Source organism: Balaenoptera musculus, chromosome 1, assembly GCF_009873245.2.
Source record: "Balaenoptera musculus isolate JJ_BM4_2016_0621 chromosome 1, mBalMus1.pri.v3, whole genome shotgun sequence".
NCBI lineage: Eukaryota > Metazoa > Chordata > Mammalia > Artiodactyla > Balaenopteridae > Balaenoptera > Balaenoptera musculus.
In genome coordinates, this window is record NC_045785.1 from 91,203,918 (window position 1) to 91,230,913 (window position 26,996).

A 26,996-nucleotide genomic window follows, 5' to 3' on the forward strand; every position below is an offset into this window, starting at 1 on the left:
ATTGGCTCTTTTTTTTTTTGGTGAGAAGTATAATGGATATTTTTTTAGTACCCTCAAATGGAAGTGTCTTATTTTATGATTTTCATGTTCTAGTGGCAGAGTTGAGTAGTCATGATAGAAACCATATGGCCTGCAAAGCCTAAAGTATTTACTGTTTGAACCTTTATAGAAAAAGTTTGCTTATCCCTGTTTCAGAGTATTGAGAAAAACACCAAAGAGTTTTAATGCTAGAATATATCTTAAAAATTAAAAATGGAAAAGAAAAACTGTTTTGAAGGGAGGGATTTTTAATGGCTGATGTCACTGTTAACTCTTAGACTTACCTGCTTCTGAAGTTGATGCATCCAATATAGGATTTGGAAAAATCTTCCCAAAACCAAATTTGAGCATCGCAGAGGAGATTAAAGAAGACTCTGATGAAATGCCATCAGAATGTATTTCTAGAAGGGAGTTGGAAAAGGGCAGAATTTCTAGAGAAGGTAATTTTCATGAAGTAAACCAGCATTTATTCCATTTTACATTTCTTTGCCCCTTCAGAAGCAAAACAAATCTCTTCATGTTGTTTACTTTATTCAAAGCACATGCTTCGAAATATCTCTCCAGTTAATGTTTTTAATCACCACTTTTGGTTTTTAGTACTCATACTTTATAGGGAGGAAAGTATCTCTCAGTATAATGTTTCCAGTCTATATGTATTTGGAAGAATGTTTTCATTCCTGAAACTTATATGACGTGTTAAATCAGTGTGGCCCACAGTCTGGAATTCTGTATTCTGTATACAGTTGATAGACCATCACAGTACTATATCTGAGATGTATGCAGAGCAATTATTTGTCTAAAAAAAAAATAGTTTTAACTATTTGGTGATTAAAAGCCTGTGTTTATGAATTTTATATCCTAATGTGATAGTTTTTTACTTCTTAACGGATTTTTCTTGTTTTAGTATATTTTAGGAAAATATTTAGGGGTTTTAGATTGACATGTAACACATTATAATTTTTCCCATAATAATGGGAAACAGACTTCCAACTGACATATTTTTGCCTAGAACATCTAGTTGTCAGGAAAGATGGTAATTGTCACTAAATAGGAGTAGCCGTATATTCAGAAGCCACAGTTTGCCTGAAATACTTGATTATTACATTTGAGTACTTTATTTTTACATTTGAATATATTGGTGCTGGTAGTTTGGGAGATTGACTTTAAGCAAAATAATTACACAAATATTTGGTAGCATCTTTATTTGCTTTAGTTTTTTTAATAAAGTAACTCATCTTAAAGTTAAGCTTTACAGAATTTTAACAGAAATATTTTATTTGATAAATTTTAGTTATTCTAGATGCCTGAAATTTATAAACTTATTTTCATATCACCACTTTAGATTTTTAATGGGTATTTTTATCCCATTAGTAACATTGCCATTAATTTGTATGGTTTTAACATTTTCTTAATGCTTATTTTGTCTATTTAACAGATATATTTGAATGCCATTATAGTTTTTCTTTGAAAAATTGATGAAACTGTCTTAATTTTATATCCTTGTTTTGTTTTTATATAAGAAATGGAAACACTTTCAGTTTTTAGAAGTTATGAACCTGGTGAACCAAACTGTAGAATTTATGTAAAGAATTTAGCTAAACAAGTTCAAGAAAAGGTAAGTTGAAATTTATAAATTGGTTTTATTATTTTACATGTTTTTCCCCTGGCTTTCCTTATTAGTCTTTTCCTTGTTGAAATTCTAGGACCTTAAATTTATTTTTGGAAGATACGTTGACTTTTCGTCGGAAACACAACGCATAATGTAAGTGGCATGTATATTCTCAAATTGTGTTTTGTTTTTAATCTGTTAGGAATTAGCCCTTTTTTAAACATCAGTTCCCCTTTAGAGATTAAAATTATATGAAGAAATTTATCTTTTAGACATCTAGAGCAAGAGTCAGCAAACTTCTTTTTAAATTGACAGATAGTAAAAATTTAATATTTTTATACTAAAATACTGTGGTGTCTGTTGCAACTACTCAGTTTTGTCTTTGTGGCATTAAAGCAGCTGTAAACAATACATAAATGAATATTAATGGCTGAGTTCCAATAAAGCATTATTTATAGAAACAGGCCTCAATCCCTAGCTCTAAAGCAGTGGTTCTCAAACTTTAACCTGTGTAAGAGCTTATTAAAACCATTTCCTTGGTCTATCTCTAGACAGTCTGATATTCTAGGTTGAGATAGGGCCCATGAATTTGTGTTTCTAAAATCTGTATGGATGATGACTAAGCTGCTGGTCCAAAGATTACATTTTGAAAACTAGCATTTTAATGACTCATCCAGGAATATGTAGCAGTCAGGCAGAGTTTTTTAGATTCTTACCATGGCAGTAACTTCTCTTCGTTCAGTTGGGAAGGCTTCCAATTTTATGAGTGCAAAAGAGAAGGATATGATTTGTAAATGATATAAAAGCTAACGTTTGGAGTTAGAATTTCATTCTTTAAAATTTTATAATTGGTTAACTCTAAAGTATGTAAGACCTTGGCCATATAAATTAGAAGTAAAGAAAATTAGAAAAGGTAAGGAGAGAGACTTTCGAATGGAGGTAAATTAGAGAAATGACTCTAGTTAATTTTGCTTAAATCTTCATGTGAAACTAATATTTTTAAAGTCTTATCTGGGCTGTGTACCTTTTTATATAGGCATGCACAGTGAGCACCATGTCTTAAAAACCATGTCCACTTTATATTCATTAGTGACAGATATATCTTACCAGGATACCAGAAGTTTATGTTGCTGGCCATGCAAAATACTGGCCCTTTTTCTTGTTGCCGCCTTTGAATCATGATTATAAGGGGAAAAAATTTAAAAATAGATAATATGTTTGTGTGTATATATATAAATATATGTATGTGTCACATAGATATATATAAATATATGTATTGTGTGTCTGTGTATATATATATGTGCACACATATATATATATCATGTATATACATTCTATTTCCAGTATTGCCTGCCATTAGAATTTGAAGGGAAAAGAAAATTCTATATTGAGAAAGCTGTACACATCAAAATGATGAATTAGTAATTGTCTCCTGTGGGACTAGTCATGTGTATTTGTTAGAAAAGGATTTAGCTGCATTTTTGGATACTTTAAGCATTCTTTATATGCTTTTGCTAGTCAAATAGACTAAATGCTAGGAGGTACTTTAGTTATAAATTAGTCTGTTTTTTTAAGAGTTTTGAGTATAGTTTCCTCCCCCAAAATGTTGAAAAATGAATACACTAGGGAATAATAGAAGACTATACTTGGAATACAAATTCTGGTTTGTGTTTTTGGCTTTAACTTTAGTGATCAGTGTGACCTTGAAGAAGTCACTCCGTCTCTACACATCATCTGTAAAATGGTGGTTTTTGACTAGATGATCAGTAAAGTCCCTTCCTACTCTGAAATTCCATGTTACTTTTCTGTAGTTCCTGTCAGCCCTTTTATTCTTGGTCATATAGTTGTTTTTTTTACTTGAGTAAATATCAGTAGTATTAAATTGGCTGAATAAAACTGTTTAAAAATAGAGATATGAAAGAAAAACTTACGAAGTTTGCTTTTATAGTTGCTAGTAATATGATTTTTAAATCACATATATTTATAACAGCTAAAAAAAGATAAGCATATCATCAAATAATTCTATAAGTATTACCTACTTATAGAATTAATTTTAGAACAGAATATAAAATATAATTTTAGAAAGCCTGAGTAATGTGCTAATCAGATAGTATAGTCATTTTTATTCTGAAATAGCAAATTTTTAAATTGTTGAATACATTCCCATTGACTTCATCAGAATTCTTTGACAATTCTTTGAGTCAAAACCATTCTTTCTTCCATGATGTCTAGGTTTGATATACGCTTGATGAAAGAAGGTCGCATGAAAGGACAAGCTTTCATTGGACTTCCAAATGAAAAAGCAGCAGCAAAAGCATTAAAGGAAGCTAATGGATACATTCTTTTTGGAAAACCTATGGTGGTTGTATCCTTCAAATCTGTCTGTTCCAAGACTTATGGATCAATAGTTTTTAGGAGTAAGGGTATAATTGAAACCAATTTTTATATTATCCTTCATCTCAACAGCTGGCATTCTAGCTTGAGAATACTCAGTTATAAATATATTTAGTTGAGTCAAATGGTAATGTTATTTAAATTTGTATTGGAAAATAAGCATCATGAGGTTATTAAAATCCAGCCAAGTCTAAACATTTTACTTAATACAGCTTAAAATATACATACTCATGCTAAGCCTAAGATACTACAGTATCCAGAAGTACATTGGAATCGGTTAAAGAAAGATATGATTCGTTGTAGTTTTATTATCGTATATTTTATTGTATTATAATCCATATTTATGTTTGAGAATTTTAATAACAAAATATATCATTGATTTACCATCCTGCTTTCAGTAGTTAATGCAGTTTCAAACTAGAAATCAGTGGGATAAATGAAGGAACGAGCAAAGGTCTAGGTGTAAAAAATGACTAAAAGAAAAGGTGAATTTTTTACTTCTTCCCCAGATCATGGACAGCTAGGAGGCAGTCAACAAATATTTGATGAATGACTGAGTAGGAAGACAAATATAGAGATAAATTAAAAACTACTCCTACCCTACATTAGGAAGTTCTTGACAATTCTTAGAAAGATTACTTTCATGTTGGTGAAGAAAACCTTAATGTTTAAATATTAGCAGTTTGCTCGATCTGCTAGACCAAAACAAGACTCTAAAGAAGGAAAAAGAAGTGTTAAAAATTGGTAAGGTAAGTGTGGAGATAACGTAATAAAAGGACAAGACTTTCTTGAGATAAAATTAAGGAAGGATAAAAGCCTGAGAGAATAGTAATTCATGTACCTTCTAACGTTTTTAAAGGATCCTCCCTCTGACTCTTTCTGTCTATGCAGTTAATTTCCATTAAACTTCACGATTAAACTATGGAATAAAAACCTATTTGTATGTAAAAATTAAATTTGGGGAATGAATTTTATAAGGGCAGTGTATCTTTATTAGTCTTTATTTACTTTTTCTTCATAGAGTAAAGCAGTAGTTCTTAAATTTTAACATGTATTATAATCACCTAGAGGACCTGATAAAACAGAGATTACTGGGTTTCCCCTCACCCTCACCCAGAGTTTCTGATTCAGTCGGTCTGCAAGGGGTTGGGCCTTGGTAGTCAATCATCCCTAGTTTTCCTGTGATTAGGGGTTTTCCAGGATACTGGACTTTTTAATGCTAACACTGGGAAAGTGTCTGCCATGCCAGGACAAGTTGGTTACCCTTGGTGGGACCTGAGAATTTGCATTGCTAATTACTAATTGTACACCTCACAGAAATAGGTACATATTTTTTTGGAATCAAGTATTTCATCTTTCAAATAAGCAATTTTAATTCATACTTAAGTAATTTAATGATTAAAAATGGTAGAATTAAGCATTTTATGTCACATTGATTTAAGAAAGATGAGTAGAAATATATTTCTTTTGTTTTTTATTATTTTAAATCTTTCTGCCTTAGTATATTGGAAGAACATGAAGTAAGTGAGCCAGAATTACTGATGGTTAAGCTGAAAAAATGATATAAAGAAAATTTTGCCTAATGTTTATGCCTTTTGGGAGGCACCTTGAATATTTGAATTTTGTTGTGAAGTGTCTACATTGGTATAGTCAGAAGTCTTACAAATAGCTTAGAAGAAAAGATAAAAATAAACCATTTTCAGTGTATGTTTAAAAAAAATCATTTTATTTGTAAATCTAACATGAAAAATCAGAAAAAAATTAAATTGCATTCTGCTGTTCTTCTTTAGAAGCATTCCTGCGTAAATACTGCTGTAATACTGTCATACAAAGTGTATCCTTTCTTGTCGTATCCTTTTTGGGGCAGTGCTTTTTGGATTTTCCTGCAAGTGTTTTGTCTCTCCCCAACCCATTGATCCAGTTTAAGCAATAATTTTTTTACAATGTATTGAAATGAAGTATTTTAAAATTGTGTTGATTGAACAAATCTTTTATATGGTTTTTAGATTTGTTGCTGAATTTTCTGTGCTGTCCTTTAGGTTATGTAGTTTTGCCAGGGAAAGTTAGTGAATCAGGTCAGCTTTTTACTTGGACAAGGTATACATTTGCTTTAACACAAATTTTATTCTTGTTTCTTCTATTTATGTATTTTCTAAACCTAATTCAGTAACATATATGTTTTCTTTTTCATGATGTATCTAGTTTAGGTGTTCTGTATATATAATGTGTTGTAAAATTTGATTGGGTTTTTTTTTCCTATTAAAAAGTACATTTGTTGAAAATTTAAATAACTGGATTTCAATGTAAATTCCAAATAAGAGTAGCAGACCTTACATCTGAGGTTTTATTATTGAGATAGCAAGTAGAAGTATCTTTTTTCCTCTTTCTTTTTCTAAGCAAAGTAAAACAAAAGGAATAAGAAAAGAGTAACAGAGAGGAGAAGACATAATGTTGACTCAGGGTAGCTCAATAAGTGGAAAGAAAAATTCTGGTAGGTATGTAAGAGCAGTGGTTTCCAGACTAGTTGATAACCAGAACCACCTGAACAGTGGTTCTCAGTTTTGGCTGCATATTGGAATGACTTGTGGAACTTTTTAAAAAAATACTGACTAAAGAAAACAATAATAATAAACTAAAAAATATACTGATGCCTGGGTTTCTCCCCCAGAGTTTTGATTCAGTGGTCTGGATTGCCGCATACATATTAGGATTTTCAGATCTCCCAAAGTATTGGTTCTAATGTGCAACCAAGGTTGAGAACCACTGAGGAAGAATTTTTACACGTAAAGATTCCTGCACTCTGCCCTAGAGCTAATAAATCAGAATCTCTGGAATCGGGACCAAGAATCTAATTTAAAAAGGTCCCTCAGTAGTTCTAAGGACTGACCAGTTTGGATTCTACTTGTTAGATTAAAATGGTAAGGTGGATCCGAGACACCAACCTAACCATCTAAACTTTTATAAGTAGGAAAATAAAGCATTGGAGCCCTTTACATTTCTTTCTTGCAAATCCTGCTATAAATAGTACGATGAAACCAATGAAAAATTCTGTTAATCATTGTCACTCTGAGTACAAAAAGTTAGAGATACTGAAATTGCTGTTACTTTTTTCTATTGGCACAGTTAAAATGTTTTATTTTTTAATGTTATAAATCAGTTTCTGTGTAAGCTGTTTATTTAGACAATTAAAATTTTGTTGTACTGACATGATTCACTAATTTTCTAAATATAAATGTTTTAGCTTTTAGTTATTTTAAAACTAGTGAACTGTTTTATAATCATGATTACTTTTAATGAATTTTTATGGTATTTTAGGTTCCATTTGAATTTTTCATATCTCTCAAGTGCTTTCCAACTTTGTGGAGACGAAATTGACCACCTGGACTATGGAACTGTGCGTAACAGCTTTTAAAGTGTATTTAAAAATTAAAACTATATGCATTTAAATCAGTTTATTAGAGATATATCACATGTATTTTAATCATCTTCCTCATATAATAAATTATTTTCTTTCCAATAAAATAATGATCTTAATTTTCTTTGTTTTATATATCAAGGAAAGTGTAATTTGATAATTACATAAATTTTTTATTATGTAGTTTTATATTAAATGTAAATTTTCTTTTATGATTACAAATATTGCCCTTTTTTCATTCTTACCTGGATACTAATGCACTTAACATTTTTTTCATAGTAATCTTATTTCTTGTAATTATTCTAGGAGTGGTTTTGATTGGCTATGAGTTTTGATGATTTTTTTTGTTGTCGATTTTGTTTTTGTTTTTGTTTTTGTTTTTTTAGTAGTGGGGGATTTTTCACAGTTTAGGGAATTTGTATCCTTGCCCTAACTTAGTCTTACAGTTTTGTGTCCCCCAGTCTATCAGAATGTCAGTCAGTGGTGTAAATGTTTCTCATATAAAATTATTCTGTTCCCTTAGTGAAATTAATTTCAGCTCTATGTTAAGTATGAAACTTTGATATGTTTTATTTAATTTGCTCTGATTGATGCTCTCCTGTGAGTATGTAATAACAGTTTTATCTTAGAGTCACATCTTTGTTGGAATGATGTTGTGAATCACAGCTTCTTCCCTTTTACTCATAGCTTTGTGAAATAAGGTAAATGAGAAGCTTAAAGATAGGAATTAGAAGAATGAGAATGTGAACCCTGGAACATGTTAACATTTAGATGTCAAGTGGTAAGAAAACATCAAAGAAGAATGACTAGGAATAGGTAGAGCCAAATGAAGAAAAAATCTCAACTAGGAAGGAGTGATTAAATATGTCAGGTCTGTTAATGATGCAAGAAAGATGAGTTCTGAAGACAACTCTGTTAAGTCTTGCTCTCTAGGGAAGTAGAGAAATGGACTGTTAATATAGGGGGGTATGGTATCAAAAAGGTTTTGTTTTTATTTTATTTTATAAAGATTGAAGAGATATAGCAGATTTATGTGTTAATAGGACTAAGCTAGTAGAGAACATGATGGAGGAAGGAGAGGAGTATTGCTGGAGCCATAGATATGGTGTACAAATAGAAGGGTTAGTTTTAAAGATGAGTGTGTAAACAGCTCATTAATAGCGGTGGAAAGAAGGACAGATTATATAGGTTTAGGTATTTGCAGTTTAGTACATATAGTGGGAGCATATAAAAGTTTTGTCACATTTTGTCAGTGAAATAGGAAGCAAGTTCATGAAGTAGAGGGAAGAAGTGTTGGGGAAAAACGTGTTGGATTGAGGAAAGAAAAGAAGATGTAAAATAGATGCTTAGGAAAGTGAGAGAATGAATAGACTCTTAGAAGAATTGCTAGACATTGCTTAAAATGCATAATTGAAGTCCATGGTTATTAACTTAAGTGAGATCAGTCAACATGGTTTTGTGTTTTTCTCCAGTTAAGTTTAGCCTTGGTCCTATCATTGAGTAGACACAGAGTCAAATGATTAAAGTTGGAATTTTCCCAGGTGAATACAACAAAAAGGGAGAAAGGGAGAGGTGTTGATATAATCAAGAGAATGATGATAAAGGAGGGACATGGAAAGTAATCTGGTAACAAGCAAGTTAATAAAATGAAGGAGTTTGAGGCACAGTGGAGAAATGGTATGATCCATTGAGATTGCAGTGTGGTTGAAGATGTGTTGTAGTTAATTTCTAGAGATAGGAAATTTGGGAGGTTGAAATAAGAAAGGGACTGAAATTGACAGTATTAGAGTACAGTAATTAGTGACTAAGTTCACATTCTAGAACGTGAACATGGTAGTTGAATGAAAGCAGAGTCATGGAAAGAGATGAATTGAAGAAATTGAGAAACTCAGGTATTGAAAGGATCATCTAAGTGGATTTTGATATTATCAAAAATTACGACAGGAGTAGTGAATCAAAAGCTAAAAAAATTATTCCTTAGAACATTTAGATCTGTCAGGTATGCCAAAAAAAAAATATTTTTTTAAATCAACCTAAATAAAACTCTGGAGTCCCTATCCTTCCACAGTGACAGGAATTTTAGCCTAACTAGTTTTCTGAGAAATAGTGTATTAAAGTGGTTTTACAGGTATAGGTTCTAAATTCAAATCTTGTGTGTATAGCTTAATTGCTTTACAGCCTTGGGCAAGTTCTGTACCTTTTTTTCAGTTTCCATGGGGATAGTAAAAATACCTACCTCAGGGTTGTTGTAAAGATGATAAGATGAATATAAAATACTTAAAACAAACCTGGTATATATATATTTTATATATAAATATATATAAAATCTGGCATTTATATTTCATATAATAATATATATATAAAATCTGGTATTTATATTTTATATATATAATCAAGTTTTCAATAAACATTAGCTGTCATGGTGGTGGTTGTGGTGGTTCTCAACTCACCTGGTCCTGAAGGTGATGTAAAAATTCCGAAGTCTTAGATAAAACTTCAGTCATCTTTCCACCATGATTATCACTGAGGTGCCCAGATTCTTCCTTGCCACACTTAGGGAGCATGAGACTATTTTGATAAGTTTAGGATCTTTGGTGTCTAGGAATTAACCTTTTTATGGATAACGTATATTCCAACCCCATGACTACTTCATAAACTGAGCATGTGCCTCAAGTAAGTAAAATTAGAAAGATTTCTAGGACTTGTACAGAAACTGCCCCCAACCCATGAGTTTTTTAAAAAGTCGTCATGGAAATGGAGAACTACTTATAATTTGATCCCACAGCAAAAGCCCTAATAGCTAGTCTGTCATTGAATTTTTCAGTTACTTTAAACAGTAAGTACCTTTTTCTTTTTGCTGGAGGGTTTTGGCACACTGACCAAGTGTGGGTCAAATGTGTCACCTCTGAGGTGAGAAGTGAAGTTTCATATAAACCACATGAAAGGAGAGTTGGGAATGGACTTGTTCTCTAAAGGAAAAGCATAGCACTATGAAATCAAAAGAGAAACTTAGATATTAGGCAGGCAAAAGCAAATGTTTTACTACAATATACAGTATATAAAACTCTTATTGCCATGTGGTTGTTTTCCATTTATGCCTTTTATAAGGGCAGGGACTAGTGTATAGGGAGGGAGGCTCCTATGGTGTAAAATTTAAGGAGGCATATGCTCTCAGAGTAACTTCACCCTAGTCATGAACAGAATCAGCATAATTCTGATTAGGTAAATCACCAAATAAAAAGTAGTAGCATACAAGTTGCTGTTTTAGATGATTTGGAAGGTATTTGCTGTGCAAATGAGACTCCTTCAAAAATCAACGTCAAGAGAGATTAGGTCTTTGAAAGGAAGTAAGGGGAAGGAATCAATACCTATTAAGTACCTAAAATTCAAAAAGCATAGTACTGAGTGCTTAGGTATAATAATTTGATCTTTACCACCCTATAAAAAGAGAACACTTGCCTTTGTGAGTAATGGAGAAGTTTAATAAAATTAGTAAGATACTTTGTTACATTTAATTTCCTTTACTAATGCATGAAAACGAAAAATAGAGACTTCAGTAGGACTGTTCAGTAGAGATGAGAGCTAACTACATGTGTTAGGCACATAAAAGATAGAACTGATGATTCTCAGAAATAGAAATAGAATTCCCACCCCAAGAACTTAAACTACTATATATTCTACTCTGACATTTCCTGAAAGCAAACTGTAGTAGAGATACAGCAGTCACACAAAGGCCAGTATAGGGAATCTAAAATAAACAACAAAGACTCACCGAATACAGAAAAAGTACCAGGAAAGAGAGATCCTTTACATACTAAGCATAAGCTTTAATGCCATGGGGAAAAACTGGGAGATCAAACGAGGTATCTATGATTTAATATACAAAGATTTAAAGGGATTATATTCTTTTAAAAATATATGTGTATATTTATAAATATCAGAAATGAGTAAAAGGTATTTGACTACGCAGGAAATTTTATTTTTTTTAATTATGGTGTAGCATCAATATACCACTTCTATTGTACTTATATACCAGGATCTTTGAAAATCTAAGAATTCCAGAAGAAAATCTGAGCAACTGATTAATTACTTTATTGTATAAACCTTTTCAGAGCTTAATAAGATACACAAAATATTATATATTATTTATGAAGACATTGACTATCTTGCTATGGAAGAAAAAGGTGGAAGGGAAAGAGATTGAACTTTGGGTAGTTCTGTATATATTGGATTTTTCTTTAAAAAAGATATCTGAAGACTATTTTGTCTAAATGTTAACATCTGTTAAATCTGGGGCTTGGGATATGGGGTCTGTTATATTTTTTTACACTTTTCTGTATGACAAATATATTACATCTTAAATGAAAAATAAAACAAAATAGTCAAACACCTCTAATCTAGTGTTTCTTAGCCATTTTTTGCCCTCCCCCCCGTCCAGGAGGATTTTAGACTTCTTTTTTTTTCCTAATCATCCTTTATGAAATTTTAATACCACAATATGATGGTATGTCTCTTTTTGAACTGTGTTTATCCATCCTTTTGTTTAAAAAGAGTAAGATTTTTCTTCCTACCCAACCCCAAGAACTAAACAACAGTGAATCATTTAGAAGACAAATGATTCAGTATCACAAAACATTAAACATTAATAAGTTCAGAACTTTAAATCATACAATGTACATTCTCTGCTTTTAGCTGATTAAAACCAGATATTGGTAAAAGAAATATCTGAAAAAATGTTCAAGTTCCTAGATATTAAATAACATTTCTAAATAATATATGGATCAAAGCAGACTTTTTTATAAGAGAAATTAGGGAATATTTGAATGAAAATGAAAATACAACATCAGAATTTGGGGGATACAGCTAAGAGGAGGGTTTAAAGAGAATTTGGCTATATTAGCTATATTAGAAAAGAAGAAAAATAATAGGTTTAACCTACCTTAAGGAACTAGAAAAAGAAGAGTAAATTAAGCACATAGCATGCAGAACAAGGAAATAATAAAAATAATCATAAATCAATGAACTTATAGACAGAAAACAGTTGAAAATATCATTGGAAACAGAACTAGTTCCTGAGAAGATTAATAAAGTGGAAAAAGTTCTAGCCTTACTGCCAAAGAAAACAACCCCTCCTCCCCCTCAAATTGTAAGAAGATGATATTGGAATATTTTTAGCAAATTTATTTCCATAAATTTGACAACTTTGATGAAATGGGCCAACTTCCTGAAAGTGTTAAACTACCAAAGCTTTTTTAAGTAGGTAACCTGAACAATTCTATATCTAATAAATTTACTTTGTAGCTAAAAATCTCCCTGGAGGGCTGAATAGCTTCACTGGTGAATTCTGCCAAACATTAAATGAAAAAACCAACAATACTATACAACAGAACACTTCCAAATTCATATTAAGAGGCCTGCATTACCCTGGTGGTAAAAAAAAGTTACAAGAAAACCACATATTCCTATTTCTCATATGGATGTACAAGTCCTCAACAAAATATGAGCAAGTTGAATCAAGAAATACATAAAAAGGATTTAAATCATGACCAAAAGAAGTTTATCTTCAAAAATGCAGGCTATTGAACCTTTGGAAATCAGTAAATGTAATTTATCGTATCAATAGACTAAAGAAGAAAAAGCATATGATCATCTTAATAAGTGAAAGAAAAGCATTTGACAAAATTAAATATCCATTCCTAATAAAAACTCAGTAAACTAGGAAAAGAGCTTCCTTAAGCTGAAAAGTGTCTGCACAGCCTCCAGCTATCCTGATACTCCATGGTTAAAGGCTAAATGTTTTTTCCCTAAGGAAAGGAAAGGGAAAAAGGCAAGGAAAGGGCACCCTCACTACTCCTATTCAAAATCTCACTGACAGCCAGTGCTTAAAATGAGAAAGAGAAGAGCTATGCAGATTGGAAATTAAACTATTCCTATACAGAGATGATATGATTGTTTATGTAGAAAATCCCAAAGAATTAAAAAGCTCCTACAATCGAGTTAAACAAGATTGTAAGATTAAAAGTAAATATGTAGAAATCAATTATACTTTTGTACACTAGCAATGAGCAGTTAGACATTGAAATTTTTTTCTACAATTACCATTTGCAATAGTTCCAGAATGAAATAATTAGGTATAAATCTACCAAAATGTGTCCTAGACCTGTATGCTGAAGACTCCACCTTTATTCTTTATTTGTTAAAAAATAAAGAAGACCTAAATAAACGGAGAGATACACTGTGTACATGTTTTGTAAGACTCACGATTATTTTGTCACCTCAGATATATAGATTCATTTCAGATTGAAAATTCTAGCAGTATATTTGTGTTGATATTGCTAAGCTGACTTTCAAATTTCTTTGGAAAAGCAACAACTAGAATAGCCAGCACAATTTTGAAAAACAGTTGTATGACTTAGATTACATACTTTTAAGACTTATTATAAAGCTAGAATAAGTAACATAGTATTTGGCAGAAGGATAGATACATAGATCACTGGAACAGAAAAGTCCAGAAATAGACCCACATGTATAGTAAATTAATTTTAGACAAAAATGAGAAGACAATTCAGTGGAGAAAGGTAGTCATTTAAATATAAGATGCTAGAATAATTGGACACCTGTATCTGCCCCCCCACCCTGAAAAAGGGTGAACCTTAATACATTTCTTTCACACAAATTTATTCAAAATAAATCAGAGACCAAAATATAAAATGTAAAACTATAAAACTTCTAGCAAAATCATCTGTATGACTTTGCTTACATAAGGAGTTCTTATATACAACACCAAAAGTTTGATCCATTAAAAAACTAAATAGGACTTTGTCCAATAAAAATCTTATTTGTTTAGAAGACACTATGAAGAATGAAAAGGCAGCCACAGACTAGGAAAAGTCTTTGGGAAACATATTTGACAAAGGAGTGTATCCAGAATATATAAAGAACTTGAAAAGCTCAATAAGAACAAAACAAAAAAATGAACAATAAATTTGAAGACACTTCACCAAAGATTTGCAGATGGCAAGCACATGAAATGATGCTAAACATTATTAGCCATTAGACAAATGCAAAATACAACCATAATAAGATGGGACCACACACCTATTAGAAAGGCTTAAGATAAATTCTGATAGTACTAAGAGCAGTCAAGAATGTGGAGCAACTACAGCTCTCATACATTGCTGGTGGAAGTACAAAATGGTACACCTGCTTTGCAAAACAGTTTGGGGAAGTTTGTAATAAAGTTAACAAACACTTACATGTGACCTATCCACCACACTTCTAAGTATTTATCTAATAAGAACAACAAAAAAAAAAAACTATGTTCATATGAAAATCTATACCTAAGAGGTTTCTGGGAAGATGGTGGAGTAGGAAGTACCAGGATTCCATCTCCCCACCTAGACAGCTGCACCAGCAGAATCTGCCTGATGTCACTATTTTGGAACTCTGGAGTCTATTAAAAGCTTGCAACTTCCAGGGGAAGCCTTGGACAATAAATTATAGTTAATTTAGGTTAATTTCAGCTCATAGTAGCAGCTACCAATCCCCCATCCCCAACCATGTGGCAGGCAGCCATGTATGTATCCTGGAACACCTTGCATGCAGCTGGTAGGAGTCAGGGTGGGCAAAAGGGCCCTGAACTCTTAAATATTGGGGAATCTATGCTCTAATTGTTAATTGCTGCTTTTGATCACAGAGGTACAAAGAGGTTGGCAGCCAAGGTTGTTGTGCCTCCTCCCATTTTTGTAAGTTATCCCTTCTATCCACTGCCCCAGTGAAGTGACTTACAGGGGAATAATAAGGCAGGCACCCCCTTTTCCCCTCCCTCTTTATTTTTCCTTTCCCCCTTTGGGGAGCCAGACATGCTTAAAGACTAGGATATTCAAAAACAACTGCACATGTGGGGAAAATTAGAAATTGCCCACTAATCCCAGGGAAAGGCTCAAAAGTCTGAGAAGACCTTGGGTTTTACACCTCAGGCTGGTCCTTAGCACAGATACAGCATACAATAATCAAAAAACCAAAAACAATAAAAAAAGAGCAAACCATGTGGAAGGGGGAGAATATGGATTTCAGTTACCATAATGTTAAATTCAAATGTCTAGTTTTCAATGAAAAAATTTACAAGACATACAGAGGAACAGGAAAATATGGGTAATTCAAAGAGAAATAACTAAATGGACAGAAACTATCCCTGAAGAAGATCTGATGGCAGCTATACTAGACAAAGACTAAAATAACTATTCTAAAGATGCTCGAGGGACTAACAGAAGATGTGGAGGAAGTAAAAGCAAAACAACTTACGAATAAAATGTAAATATCAATTGATAGGAAATCTAAAATTAAACCAAAAATTTCTGGAGCTGGGAAAGTACAATAACTGAAATGAGAAATACACTAGAATTCCAAGGAAGATTTGAGTATGCAGAAGAAGGAATCAGTGAACATAGGACAATGAAAATAGGACAATGGAAATTATCAAGTTTGAGGAACAGACAAAAGATTGAACAAAAATGAACATATCATAAGAGTCCTATGGGAAACCATCAAGCAGACCAACATGCACACTGTGGGAGTACCAGAAGAGAGGAGGAAAGAGACAGAGAATATTTGAAGAAATAATAGCTGACAACTTCCCATGTCTGATGAAAGTCGTGAATATAAATATCCAAGAAGTTCAACGAATTCCAAGTAAGATTGACTCAAAAATCCACATCAAGACATAATAAAACTTATTACAAAAACAAAGACAGAGAAGTGAGTTTTCACATACAAGGGATTCTCAATAAGATTACCAGCAGATTTTTCATTAGAATCTTTGGAGGCCAGAAGGAGTGGACTGACATATACAAAGTGCTAAAGGAAGAAAAATTCAACCAGGAATCCTATATCTGGCAAAACCATTTTTCAACAGTGAGGGAGAAATTGACATTCCTAAATAAACAAAGCAGTAGAGTTTGTTACCACTAGACCTGCCTGTGAGAAATGCTCAAGGGACTCTTGCAAGAGTCAAATGAATGGACATTAGACCATAACTCAAAACCATATGGAGAAATACAGATCTTAACAAAGGGAAATACATGAACAATTATAAAAGCTAGTATTATTGTAACAGTGGTTTGTTACTACACTTGTTATCTACATGATTTAACAGACTAATACATTGAATAGACAATTGTTAGTCTATAAGCTGGTATTGATATTATTGTAACTGTGGTCTAATTCGACATGTGTTTTCAACATAATTTAAGGGGCTAATGCATTTAAAAATAGTTATCTATGTTTAGGGGCACACAATTTATAAAGATGTAATTTGGGGGAGAAAGGACTGGAGAGAGAACTGTAAAGGCACTTGTATGTTACTGAAGTTAAGCTAGTATGAATTCAAATTAGAGTGTTATAACTTTAGGATGTTAAATGTAAACCCCATGGCAACCACAAGGAAAAGAGCTACAGAATAAACACAAAAGGAAGTGAGAAAGTATTTTAAACATTTTACTACCAAAAAAATCAACTAAACATAAAGGACAGTTACGGTGGAAATGAGGGACCAAAAAAAACCCCAAAAAACCTATAAGGCATATAAAAAACAAGCAAAATGACAGAAGTAAGTCCCTCCTTTTCAGTAATTACTTTAAGTATAACTGAATTAAACTCTCCAGGCAAAACACCAAGATTGAGAAAATGGATTAAAACACTTGATCCAACTGTATGCTATCTGCAAGAGTCACTTTGGATCCAAAGACCAAATAGATTGAAAGTGAAAGTGTTGAAAAAGATATTCAGTGCAAATAATAACCAAAAGAGAGCAGGGGTGGCTATACTAATATCAGATAAAATAATAGACTAAATCAAAAAGAGGTTAAAAGAGGGCTTCCCTGGTGGCACAGTGGTTGAGAATCTGCCTGCCAATGCAGGGGACACGGGTTTGAGCCCTGGTCTGGGAAGATCCCACATGCTGCAGAGCAACTGGGCCTGTGAGCAACAACTACTGAGCCTGCACGTCTGGAGCCTGTGCTCCGCAACAAGAGAGGTCGTGATAGTGAGAGGCCCGCGCACCGCGATGAAGAGTGGCCCCCGCTCGCCGCAACTAGAGAAAGCCCTAGCACAGAAACGAAGACCCAACACAGCCAAAAATAAATAAATTAATTAAAAAAATAAAAATAAATAATTAATTAATTAAAAAAAAACATTGTCTTTTAAATTAAAAAAAAACAAAAAGTTAAAAGAGACAAAACATTTAATGAAAGTTTCAATAGAGCAAAATATAAAAGTTATAAACATTTACAAACCTAATGACAGATCATCAAAATATATGAAGCAAAAATTGACAGAGTTGAAGGGAGAAATAGACAATTCTACAATAATAGTTGGAAACTTCAGGACTCTAATAACGATAATGGATAATTCAGTCAAACAGAAGTAAGGAAATAGAGGACTTAATAACTGTGTCTAACAGACATATACAGAACACTGTAGCCAACAACAGCATACATATTTATCTCAAGTGCACATGGAACATTTTCCAAAATGGACCATATGTCAGGCCACAAATTAAGTTTCAGTGAAAAGAGATATACAAAGTATCTTCTCCAACCACAATGGGATTAAGTTAGAAATGAATAACAGAAGGAAAAGTGGAAAATTCACACTATTGTGGAAATTAAATGACACGCTTAAACAACCAGTGGGTCAAAGAAGTTACATGGGAAATTAGAAAAAAAAATACTTAAAAAAAACAAAAACACAACATACCAAAACTATGGGATGCATCAAATGTGGTGCTAAGAGGAGAATTTATAGTTATAATCACTAACATTAACAAAGATTTCAAATCAGCAAGCTAGCTTTACAACTTTTAAAGAACTTGGAAAAGAAGAGCAAACTAAACCCAAAGCTAGCAGAGGAAGAACATAATAAAGATTAGAGATAAATGAAATAGAGAATAAAAATAAATAGTAGAGAAAATCAATAAACAAAAGTTGATTGCTCAGAAAGACCAACAAAATTGACAAACCTATAGCTACAGGGACTAAGAAAAAGACTTAAATTACTAAAATCAGAAATGAAGGTGGGGACAAACTACAGATTCTACAGAAATAAAAAGGATTATAAGAGTACTGTAACAGTTCTCCACTAACAAATTGTATAACGAGATAAAATGGACAAATTCCTAGAAACACAAGCCTACTAAAGACTAAGCTACAAAGAAATAGAAATTCTGAATAGACCTGTAACTAGTAGGGAGATTGAATCAGTGATCAGAATAAAGACAAGTCCTGAACCCGATAGCTTCACTATTGATTTCTAGCAAACATTTAAGGAAGAATTAAAACCAGTTTTTCTTAAACTTTTCACAGAAGTTGAAGAGGAGGGAAAACTTTCTGACTGATTCCTTGGGACCAATATTACCCTGATATCAAAGCCAGACAAAGACACTGCAAGAAAAGAAGACTACAAGCCAATATCCCTTATGTTCAACACTGATGCAAAACTCAACAAAACACTAGCAAACCAAATTCAGGAGCCTATTAAAAGGATTATACATCACGACCATGAGGGATCTATATTGGAATGCAAGGATGGTTCAACATATGAAAATCTATCAAATCTAAATGAAGGACAAAGACTACACAATCATCTTAATTGACACAGAAAAGCATTTGACATAATTCAACATCCTTTATGATAAAAACATTCAACAAACTGGGAACAGAAGGAAACTACCTCAATATAATAATATTCTTATGAAAAACTCACAGAGAACATCATACTCCATACTGAAAGGCTGAAAGCATTTCCTCTAAGATCAGAAACAACTCAAGGATGTCCACTTTTGCCACTTCTGTTCAACACAGTGCTGGAAGTTCTAGCCAGAGCAATCAGGCAAGAAAAAAATAAAAACCGTTCAAATTGAAAAGGAAGAAGTAAAAGTATCTCTGTTCACAGATAATATGATTTTTATTCAGCTTTATTGAGATATAATTGACAAAATTCTAAGATAATGTATACAACATGGTGATTTGATATATGTTATACACTGTGAAAGGAATTTCCACATTGATTTAATCAATATCCATCATATCACATTTTTTTGTTGGTTTTATCTTGTTTTGGTGAGAACATTTACATACTACTCTCAGCAAATTTCAATTATACATACATTGTTACCAACTATAGTCATCATGTTATACATTATGTCCTCAGTCCTTATTCATTTTATAACTGAAAGTCTGTACTTTTTTTTACCAACCTTTCTGTATTTCCCCCCACCATCCAGCCCCTGCAACCACTTTCCTACTTTCTGCATATGAGTTCAACTTTTTTTTTTTTTTTTGATATAGAAGTGATACAGTGATACCATGCAGTATTTGGTCTTTTTCTGTCTGGTTTCTTTAATACCCCCAAGCTCATTCACACACCATGGAATATTATGTATGTGTATGTATCTTTTTGTGTGTTTATGCACATATATACATATATCACATTTTCTTGATCCATTGATTTGTTAATGGCCATTTTGGTTCTACTGCAATGAACATAGGAGTACAGATACCTCTTCTAGATAATGGTTTTGTTTACTTTGAATACATAGCCAGAAGTGGGATTAGTAGACCATATAGTAGATGTATTTAACTTTTTGAGGAACTTTCATACTGTTCTTCATAGTGACTACCAGTTTACATTTCTACCTACAGTGTATGAGCCTTCTCTTTTCTTCGTGGTTCTTGCTAGCATTTGTTATCTCTTGTCTTTTAATGATAGCCATTCTAACAGGTGTGAAGGGGGTGATCTCATTATGGTTTTGGATTTGCATTTTTTCTGGTGATTAGTGATATTGAGCGCCTTTCATGTACTTGTTGCCCATTTGTATGTCTTCTTTGAAAAAATGTCTCTTCAGGTCCTTTGCCTATTTTGAAATTGGGTTATTTGGGTTTTTTCTATTAAGTTGTAGATATGATCTTACTTAGAAAACCCTAAAGATTTCACACACACACACACACACAACTGTCAGAAGTAATAAATTTAGCAAAGTATCAGGATACAAATCAACATACAAAAATCAGTTGCATTTTTTTTTTTACATCTTTATTGGAGTATAATTGCTTTACAATGTTGTGTTAGTTTCTGCTGTACAACAAAGTGAACCAGCTCAGTTGCATTTCTATACAGTAATAATGAACAATCTGAAAAAGAAATTATGAAAACAATTTAATTTACAGTAGCATGAAAAAGAATAAATACTTAGGAATTAACAAAGGAGATGAGAGACTTGTACAATGATAACTACAAAACATTGCTGAAAGAAATTAAAGAAGACATAAATAAATTGAAACGCATCCATGTTCATGGATTGGAAGATTTAATGGTGTTGAAATGTAAATTCTATGGAAAGTGATCTACAGACTCAATGCAATTCCTATCAAAATCCCAATGACTTTTTTTGAGAAATAGAAAAACCCATCCTAAAATTCATATGGAATCTTAAGGGGCCTCAAATAGCCAAAACAAACCTTTTGAAAGAAGAACAAAGCTGGAGTATCCACACTCCTGATTTCAAAACCTACTACAAACCTACAGTAATCAAACAGTGTGGTAATGTCATACAAACAGACATATAAACCAATGAAATAGAATAGAGAGCCCAGAAATAACGTGTTACATATATGGTCAAATGGTTTTTTGACAAGGTTGCCAAGACCATTCAATTGGGCAAAGATTCTTTTAACAAATGGTGCTGAAAAACTGGATAGCCACACATAAAAGAATGAATTTGGACACTTACCTAACACTATATACAAAAATTATCTCAAAATGGATCAAAGACCTAAATTTAAGAGCTTAAAACAATGAAACCTTAGAAGAAAATATAGGACAAAAAACTTCACAATGTTTATTTGGCAATGATTTCTGAGATATGACACCAAAGGCACAGGTAACAAAAAACAGGCAAATTGGACTTCATGAAAATGTTTGAAATTTGTACATCAAAAGACACTATCAATAGAGGAAAAATCCATCCACAGAATGGGAGAAAATATTTGCAAAGTCATGTATCTAATAAGGATTAATATCCAAAGTACATAGAGAACTACTAAAACTCAACAACAAACAGCAACCCAATTGAAAGATGGGCAAAGGATTAAATAGACTTTTCTCCAAAGAAGACAGCCCATAATTTATGTACGTGAAATGATGCTTAACATCACTAATCATTAGGAAAATGCAAATCAAAACAAGAATGAGATACCACCTCACACTAAGATGGCTACTATCAAAAAGAACAGAAAACAGTAAGTGGCAGTAAGGATGTGGAGAAATTGAAACTTGTGCTCTGCTGGTGGGAGTCCTAAAATGGTATAGCCATTGTGGAAAACAGTATGGCAGTCCTAAAAAAAATTTTTAAGCAGAATTATCATACCATCCAGCAATTCCACTTCTGAGTGAATATCCAAAAGAATTGAAAGCAGCATCTCAAAGTGATATTTGTACACCCATGTTCATAGCAGCAATATTCACAACAGCCAAAAGGTGGAAGAAACACAAGTGTCAATTGACAGATGAATGAATAAGAATCATATGGTATATACATACAATGGAATATTATTCAGCCTTAAAAAGGGAGGAAATTCTGTGATATACTACAACAGAGATAAGCCTTGCAGGGTAACATTATGCTAAATGAAACAAGCCAGTCACAGAAAGACAAGTGCCATATGATTCCATTTACATGAGGTACCTGTAGTAATAAAAATCATAGAGACATAAAATAGAACAGTGATTGCCAGGGGCTGAGTGGAGGGAGGAATGGGGTGTTTAACTGGTACAGAATTTCACTTTTGCAAGACAAAAGAGCTATGGAGATCAATGGTGGTGATGGTTGTACAATATGTTTGTATGTAATACCACTGAACTGTATGCTTAGAAAATTAAGATGGTAAATTTGATATATGTGTAACAATACAAAAATTTGAACAAAAAACCTACATGTAAACATTTACAGGGCTTTATTCATCATCTCAAAATGGAAACAACTCGAATGTTCTTCAACTACTGTAGTACCTGTATACAAAATAGTGATGACTGATACATGGAACAGTATGGCTTTATCTCAAATGGTATCATGTTCAGTAAAAGAACCAGACTCAGAAAGTCACATACTATGTGACTACATTTTTATAAATAATATAAAAACAAAACTATAAGACAGCTACCTGCTGAATGGGCCCCAAGGGACCAGGTCTGGGTAGATGAATGACTACAAAGGGATTCTGAGATGTGATAGAAATATTGCATATTGTATCTTTTTAAAAATTCATAATCTTTATTGAGCTCCCATGGGGTATAACATAGGGGTATAATTTTATTGTTCTGAATGTGTTTATCCAGTTTTCCCAACACCAGTTGTTGAAGAGACTATCCTTCCCCCTGGGTGTTCTTTGCTCTCCTCTGGAATATTAGTTGACTGTATATTCAGGGGATTTAATCCTGGGCTTTCTATTCTGTTCCATTGGTCAGTATGTCTATTTTTGTGCCAGTACTAAACTTTTTATTACTATGACTTTGTAGTATAGTTTGAAATCCAGAGGCATGATATGTTCAGCTTTATTCTTTTTTCTCAGGATTGTTTTGACTATTTAGAGTCTTCTGTGGTTCCACACAAATTTTAGGGTTGTTTCTTCTATTTATGTAAAGAATGTTTTTGGTATTTTCATGGGAATGGTGTTGAGTCTGTAGATGGCTTTGAGTAGTATAGCCATTTTAACAATGTTAATTCTTTCGATCCATGAACATGAATGTCTTTCCATTTGTTTGTGTCTTCTTCAATTTCTTTCAGCAAATTATTATAGTTTTTGTTGTACAGATCGTTCACTTTCTTGATTAAAATTACTCCTAAATATTTTGTTGTTGTTTTTTTTTTTTAATTTTTATTTATTTATTTATTTTTGGCTGTGTTGGGTCTTCATTTCTGTGCGAGGGCTTTCTCTTGTTGCGGCAAGTGGGGGCCACTCTTCATCGCCATGCGCGGGCCCCTCACTATCACGGCCTCTCTTGTTTCAGAGCACAGGCTCCAGACGCGCAGGCTCAGTAATTGTGGCTCACGGGCCTAGTTGCTCCGCGGCATGTGGGATCTTCCCAGACCAGGGCTCGAACCCGTGTGCCCTGCATTGGCAGGCAGAATCTTAACCACTGCGCCACCAGGGAAGCCCTATTTTGTTGTTTTTGATGCCATTTTGAATGGGGTAGATTTCTTTCTTTCTCAGATGGTTCATCATTAGTGTATAGAAATACAGCTGATTTCTGTATGTTAATTTTGTATCCTGCAACTTTACTGGAATTGACTAGTTCCAATATTTTTTTTGGCTGAGTCTCTGGGATTTTCAATATACAAACTCACATCACTTGCTAATCGCTACAGTTTTGCTTTTCTTTTCAGATTTTAATGTCTTTTATTTCTTTGTCTTCTCTAATTGCTCTAGTTAGAACTTCTACTATTTGAATAAGAGTGATAAGAGTGGACATCTTTGTCTTGTTCTTGATCTTAAAGGAAAAGCTTTCAATTTTCTCCATTGATTGTAATGTTAGTTGTGTGTTTCTTGTATATGACCTTTATTATGTTGAAGTATGTTCCTTCTATGCCCATCTGTAGAGTATTTTTATCGTGAAAGGATGTTGTATTTTGTCAAATGCTTTTTCTGCATCTATTGAGATGAACTGTGATATTTATCTTTCATTTTATTAGTGTGATATGTTACATTTATTGATTTGTATATGTTGAACCATTCTCGCATCCCAGGGATAAATCCCACTTGGTCATGATGTATAATCATTTTAATGTGTTCTTGAATTCAGTTTGCTAATATTTTGTTGGGAATTTTTACATCTATATTCACCAGGGATATTGGCCTACAGTTTTCTTTTTTTGTGGTGTCCTTATCTGGCTTTGATATCACATAATGCTTGGCCTCATGGAATGAGTTGGAAGTATTCCCTTCTGCTTAATTTTCTGGAAGAATTTGGGAAGGATTGGTGTTAATTCTTCTGAAAATGTTCAGTAGAGTTTTGCCAGTGAAGCTGTCTGGTCCTGGGGTTTTTCTGTGTTGGAAGGGTTTGATTCCTGATTCAATCTCTTTACTTGTTATTGGTCTGTTCAGATTTTCTATTTCTTCCTGATTCAGTGTTGATAGGTTGTGTGTTTCTAGAAATATTTCCATTCCTTCTAGGTTATCTAATTTGTTGGCACATGATTGTTCTTAATAGTCTCTTATGAGCCTATGTATTTCTGTAATAATATATTTAACAATCTCCTTTTTACTTTCTAATTTTATTTATTTGAGTTTTATTTCCATCTTAGTTAGTCCAGCTAACGATTTGTCATTTAAAAAAAATCTTTTTGAAGACTCATCTCATAGTTTCATTGATCCTGTCTACTGTTTTTCTGATCTCTATCTGTTTCATTTATTTTCTCTCTGATCTTTATTATTTCCTTCCTTATGCTAACTTTGGGCTTACTTTGTTCTTTTTTCCTAGTTCCTTGAGATATTAAAGTTAGATTTTTTTATTTGTGATTTTTCTAATTTCTTAATATCTGCATTTATCACAATGAACTTTGCTCTCAGACTGCTTTTGCTGCATACCATACATTTCGATATGTTGTATTTTCATTTTCATTTGTTTCAAGATAATTTTTTATTTCCCTTTTAATTTCTTCTTCAGCTCACTGGTTGTCAGAAATGTGTTGTTTAGTTTCCACATATTTGTAGACTTTACAGCTTTCCTCTGTTGATTTCTAGTTTCATACCATCATGGTCAAAAAGATAGTTGGTATGATTTCAGTCTTTTTAAATTTGCTAAGATTTGTTTTATGTCCTATTATATGATCTATCCTGGAGACTGTTCATGTACACTTGAGAAGAATGTGTATTCTGCTGCTGTTGGGTGGAATGTTTTATAAATGTCCGTTAGGTCCATTTGTTCTAAAGTGTGGTTCAATCCAATGTTTTCTTGTTGGTTTTCTGTCTGGATGACCTATCCATTGCTGACAGTAGCATATTGAAGTCCCCTATTATTGTAGTGTTGTCTATTTCTCACTTTAGATCTTTTAGTATTTGCTTAATATATTTTAGTGCTCTCATGTTGGGTGCATGTATATTTACAATTGTTATATCTTCTTGAAGTATTGACCCCTTTGTCATTATCTAATAACCTTCTTTGTCTCTTATTACTGTTTTGGGCTTTAAGTCTATTTTGTCTGATATAAGTATAGCTAACCCCACTTTCTTTTGGTTTTCACTTATTTGGAATATTTTCTTCTATCCTTTGAGCCTATGTATGTCACTTTGACCTGAAATAAGTCTCCTGTAGGCAACATATAGTTGGGTCTTGGTTTTCTCAGCCCTCTCTGTGCCTTTTGATTGGTGAATTCAATATGTTTACATTTACAATGATTATTGGTATGTAAGGACTTAACTACTGTCATCTTATTATTTGCCTTCTGCTTGTTTTTCATCTCAATTCTTTCTTTTTCCTTCTGTTTCTGCCTACCTTTGTAAATTGGTGGTTTCCCTAGTGATTTTTTCAGTCCCCCTTTTTATGTTTTGTGTCCCTATGGTAGATTTTTGCTTTTGGTTACCATGAGGCTTACATAAAACATCTCATAGGAACAAAATAGTCCTTTTTATCCTGATAACAACTTCTCTTTTTCATCTATAAAGTTTCCATCCTTTTACTTCTTTTATATTTTTGATGTCAAAATTTTCCTATTGTTGTACTGTGAATTCATTACCAATTGTAGTAGTTATAGTTATTTTTAATTCTTCTTTCCTTTAACATTTGTACTGTAATTAAATGGTTAACACACCATTCTAGTATAGAGTTGCAGTTTTCTAATTGTGATTGTCTGTTTTTCACCTTTACTAAACTGTTGTGTATTTTCATATGTTTTTGTGTCACTAATTAGCATCTTTCCATGTCAGCTTGAAGAGTTTTTTTTTAAGATTTCTTGTAAGTCAGGTCTAGTGGTGGTGAACTCCTTCACCTTTTGTTTGTATCTCCTTTATGTCTGAAGGATAATTTCACCAGGTAAAGTATTCTTGGCTGGTAATTTTCAATCTTTCAACACTTTGAATATGTCATGTCACTCTCTCCTGCCCTGTAGAGTTTCTTCTGAGAAATCCACTGATAACCTAATGGGGATTCCTTGTAGATTACTTTCATTTTTTTTTCCCTGGCTGCCTTTTGGATTCTTTCTTTATCATTGATTTTTTTGACAGTTCCATTATAATGTGTCTTGTAAACAGACTTTTTGTATTGAGATAATGTGGTGTTTCTATTAGCTTCATGGACTTTTATGTCTAATTCCTTCCCCAGGTTTGGAAAGTTCTCAGCTATTATTTTTTAAATAAACTCCCCTTTTCCCTCTTTTCTCCATCTGGTACACCAGTTATTCTTATATTTGCTTTTCTGATCAAATCCTTAGGGTTCATAGGGCTTCTTCATTTTAAAAAATCTTAGTTCTCTTCTCTCTTCTAACTGAAT

The 26,996-nt window shown here is 32.7% G+C and overlaps 1 protein-coding gene across 10 annotated transcripts in view; it reads left to right on the forward strand.

The window, feature by feature from the left end:
• The window catches only part of RNPC3 (RNA binding region (RNP1, RRM) containing 3), a 69,214-nt gene that overhangs the window by 19,118 nt on the left and 23,100 nt on the right, over positions 1 to 26,996 (forward strand). For 2 of the 10 annotated variants that reach the window (XM_036824357.1, XM_036824373.1), the window contains 7 exons: positions 318 to 479; positions 1,560 to 1,654; positions 1,743 to 1,801; positions 3,881 to 4,013; positions 4,722 to 4,790; positions 5,831 to 7,436; positions 18,818 to 19,315. In XM_036824357.1, the coding sequence (XP_036680252.1) occupies positions 318 to 479; positions 1,560 to 1,654; positions 1,743 to 1,801; positions 3,881 to 4,013; positions 4,722 to 4,790 (518 nt within the window). In that variant the 3' untranslated portion in view covers positions 5,831 to 7,436; positions 18,818 to 19,315. Of the gene's footprint in view, positions 1 to 317; positions 480 to 1,559; positions 1,655 to 1,742; positions 1,802 to 3,880; positions 4,014 to 4,721; positions 4,791 to 5,830; positions 7,437 to 18,817; positions 19,316 to 26,996 lie in introns of those variants that run through there. The other 8 variants (XM_036824309.1, XM_036824324.1, XM_036824316.1 and 5 more) reach the window with 8 other exon arrangements.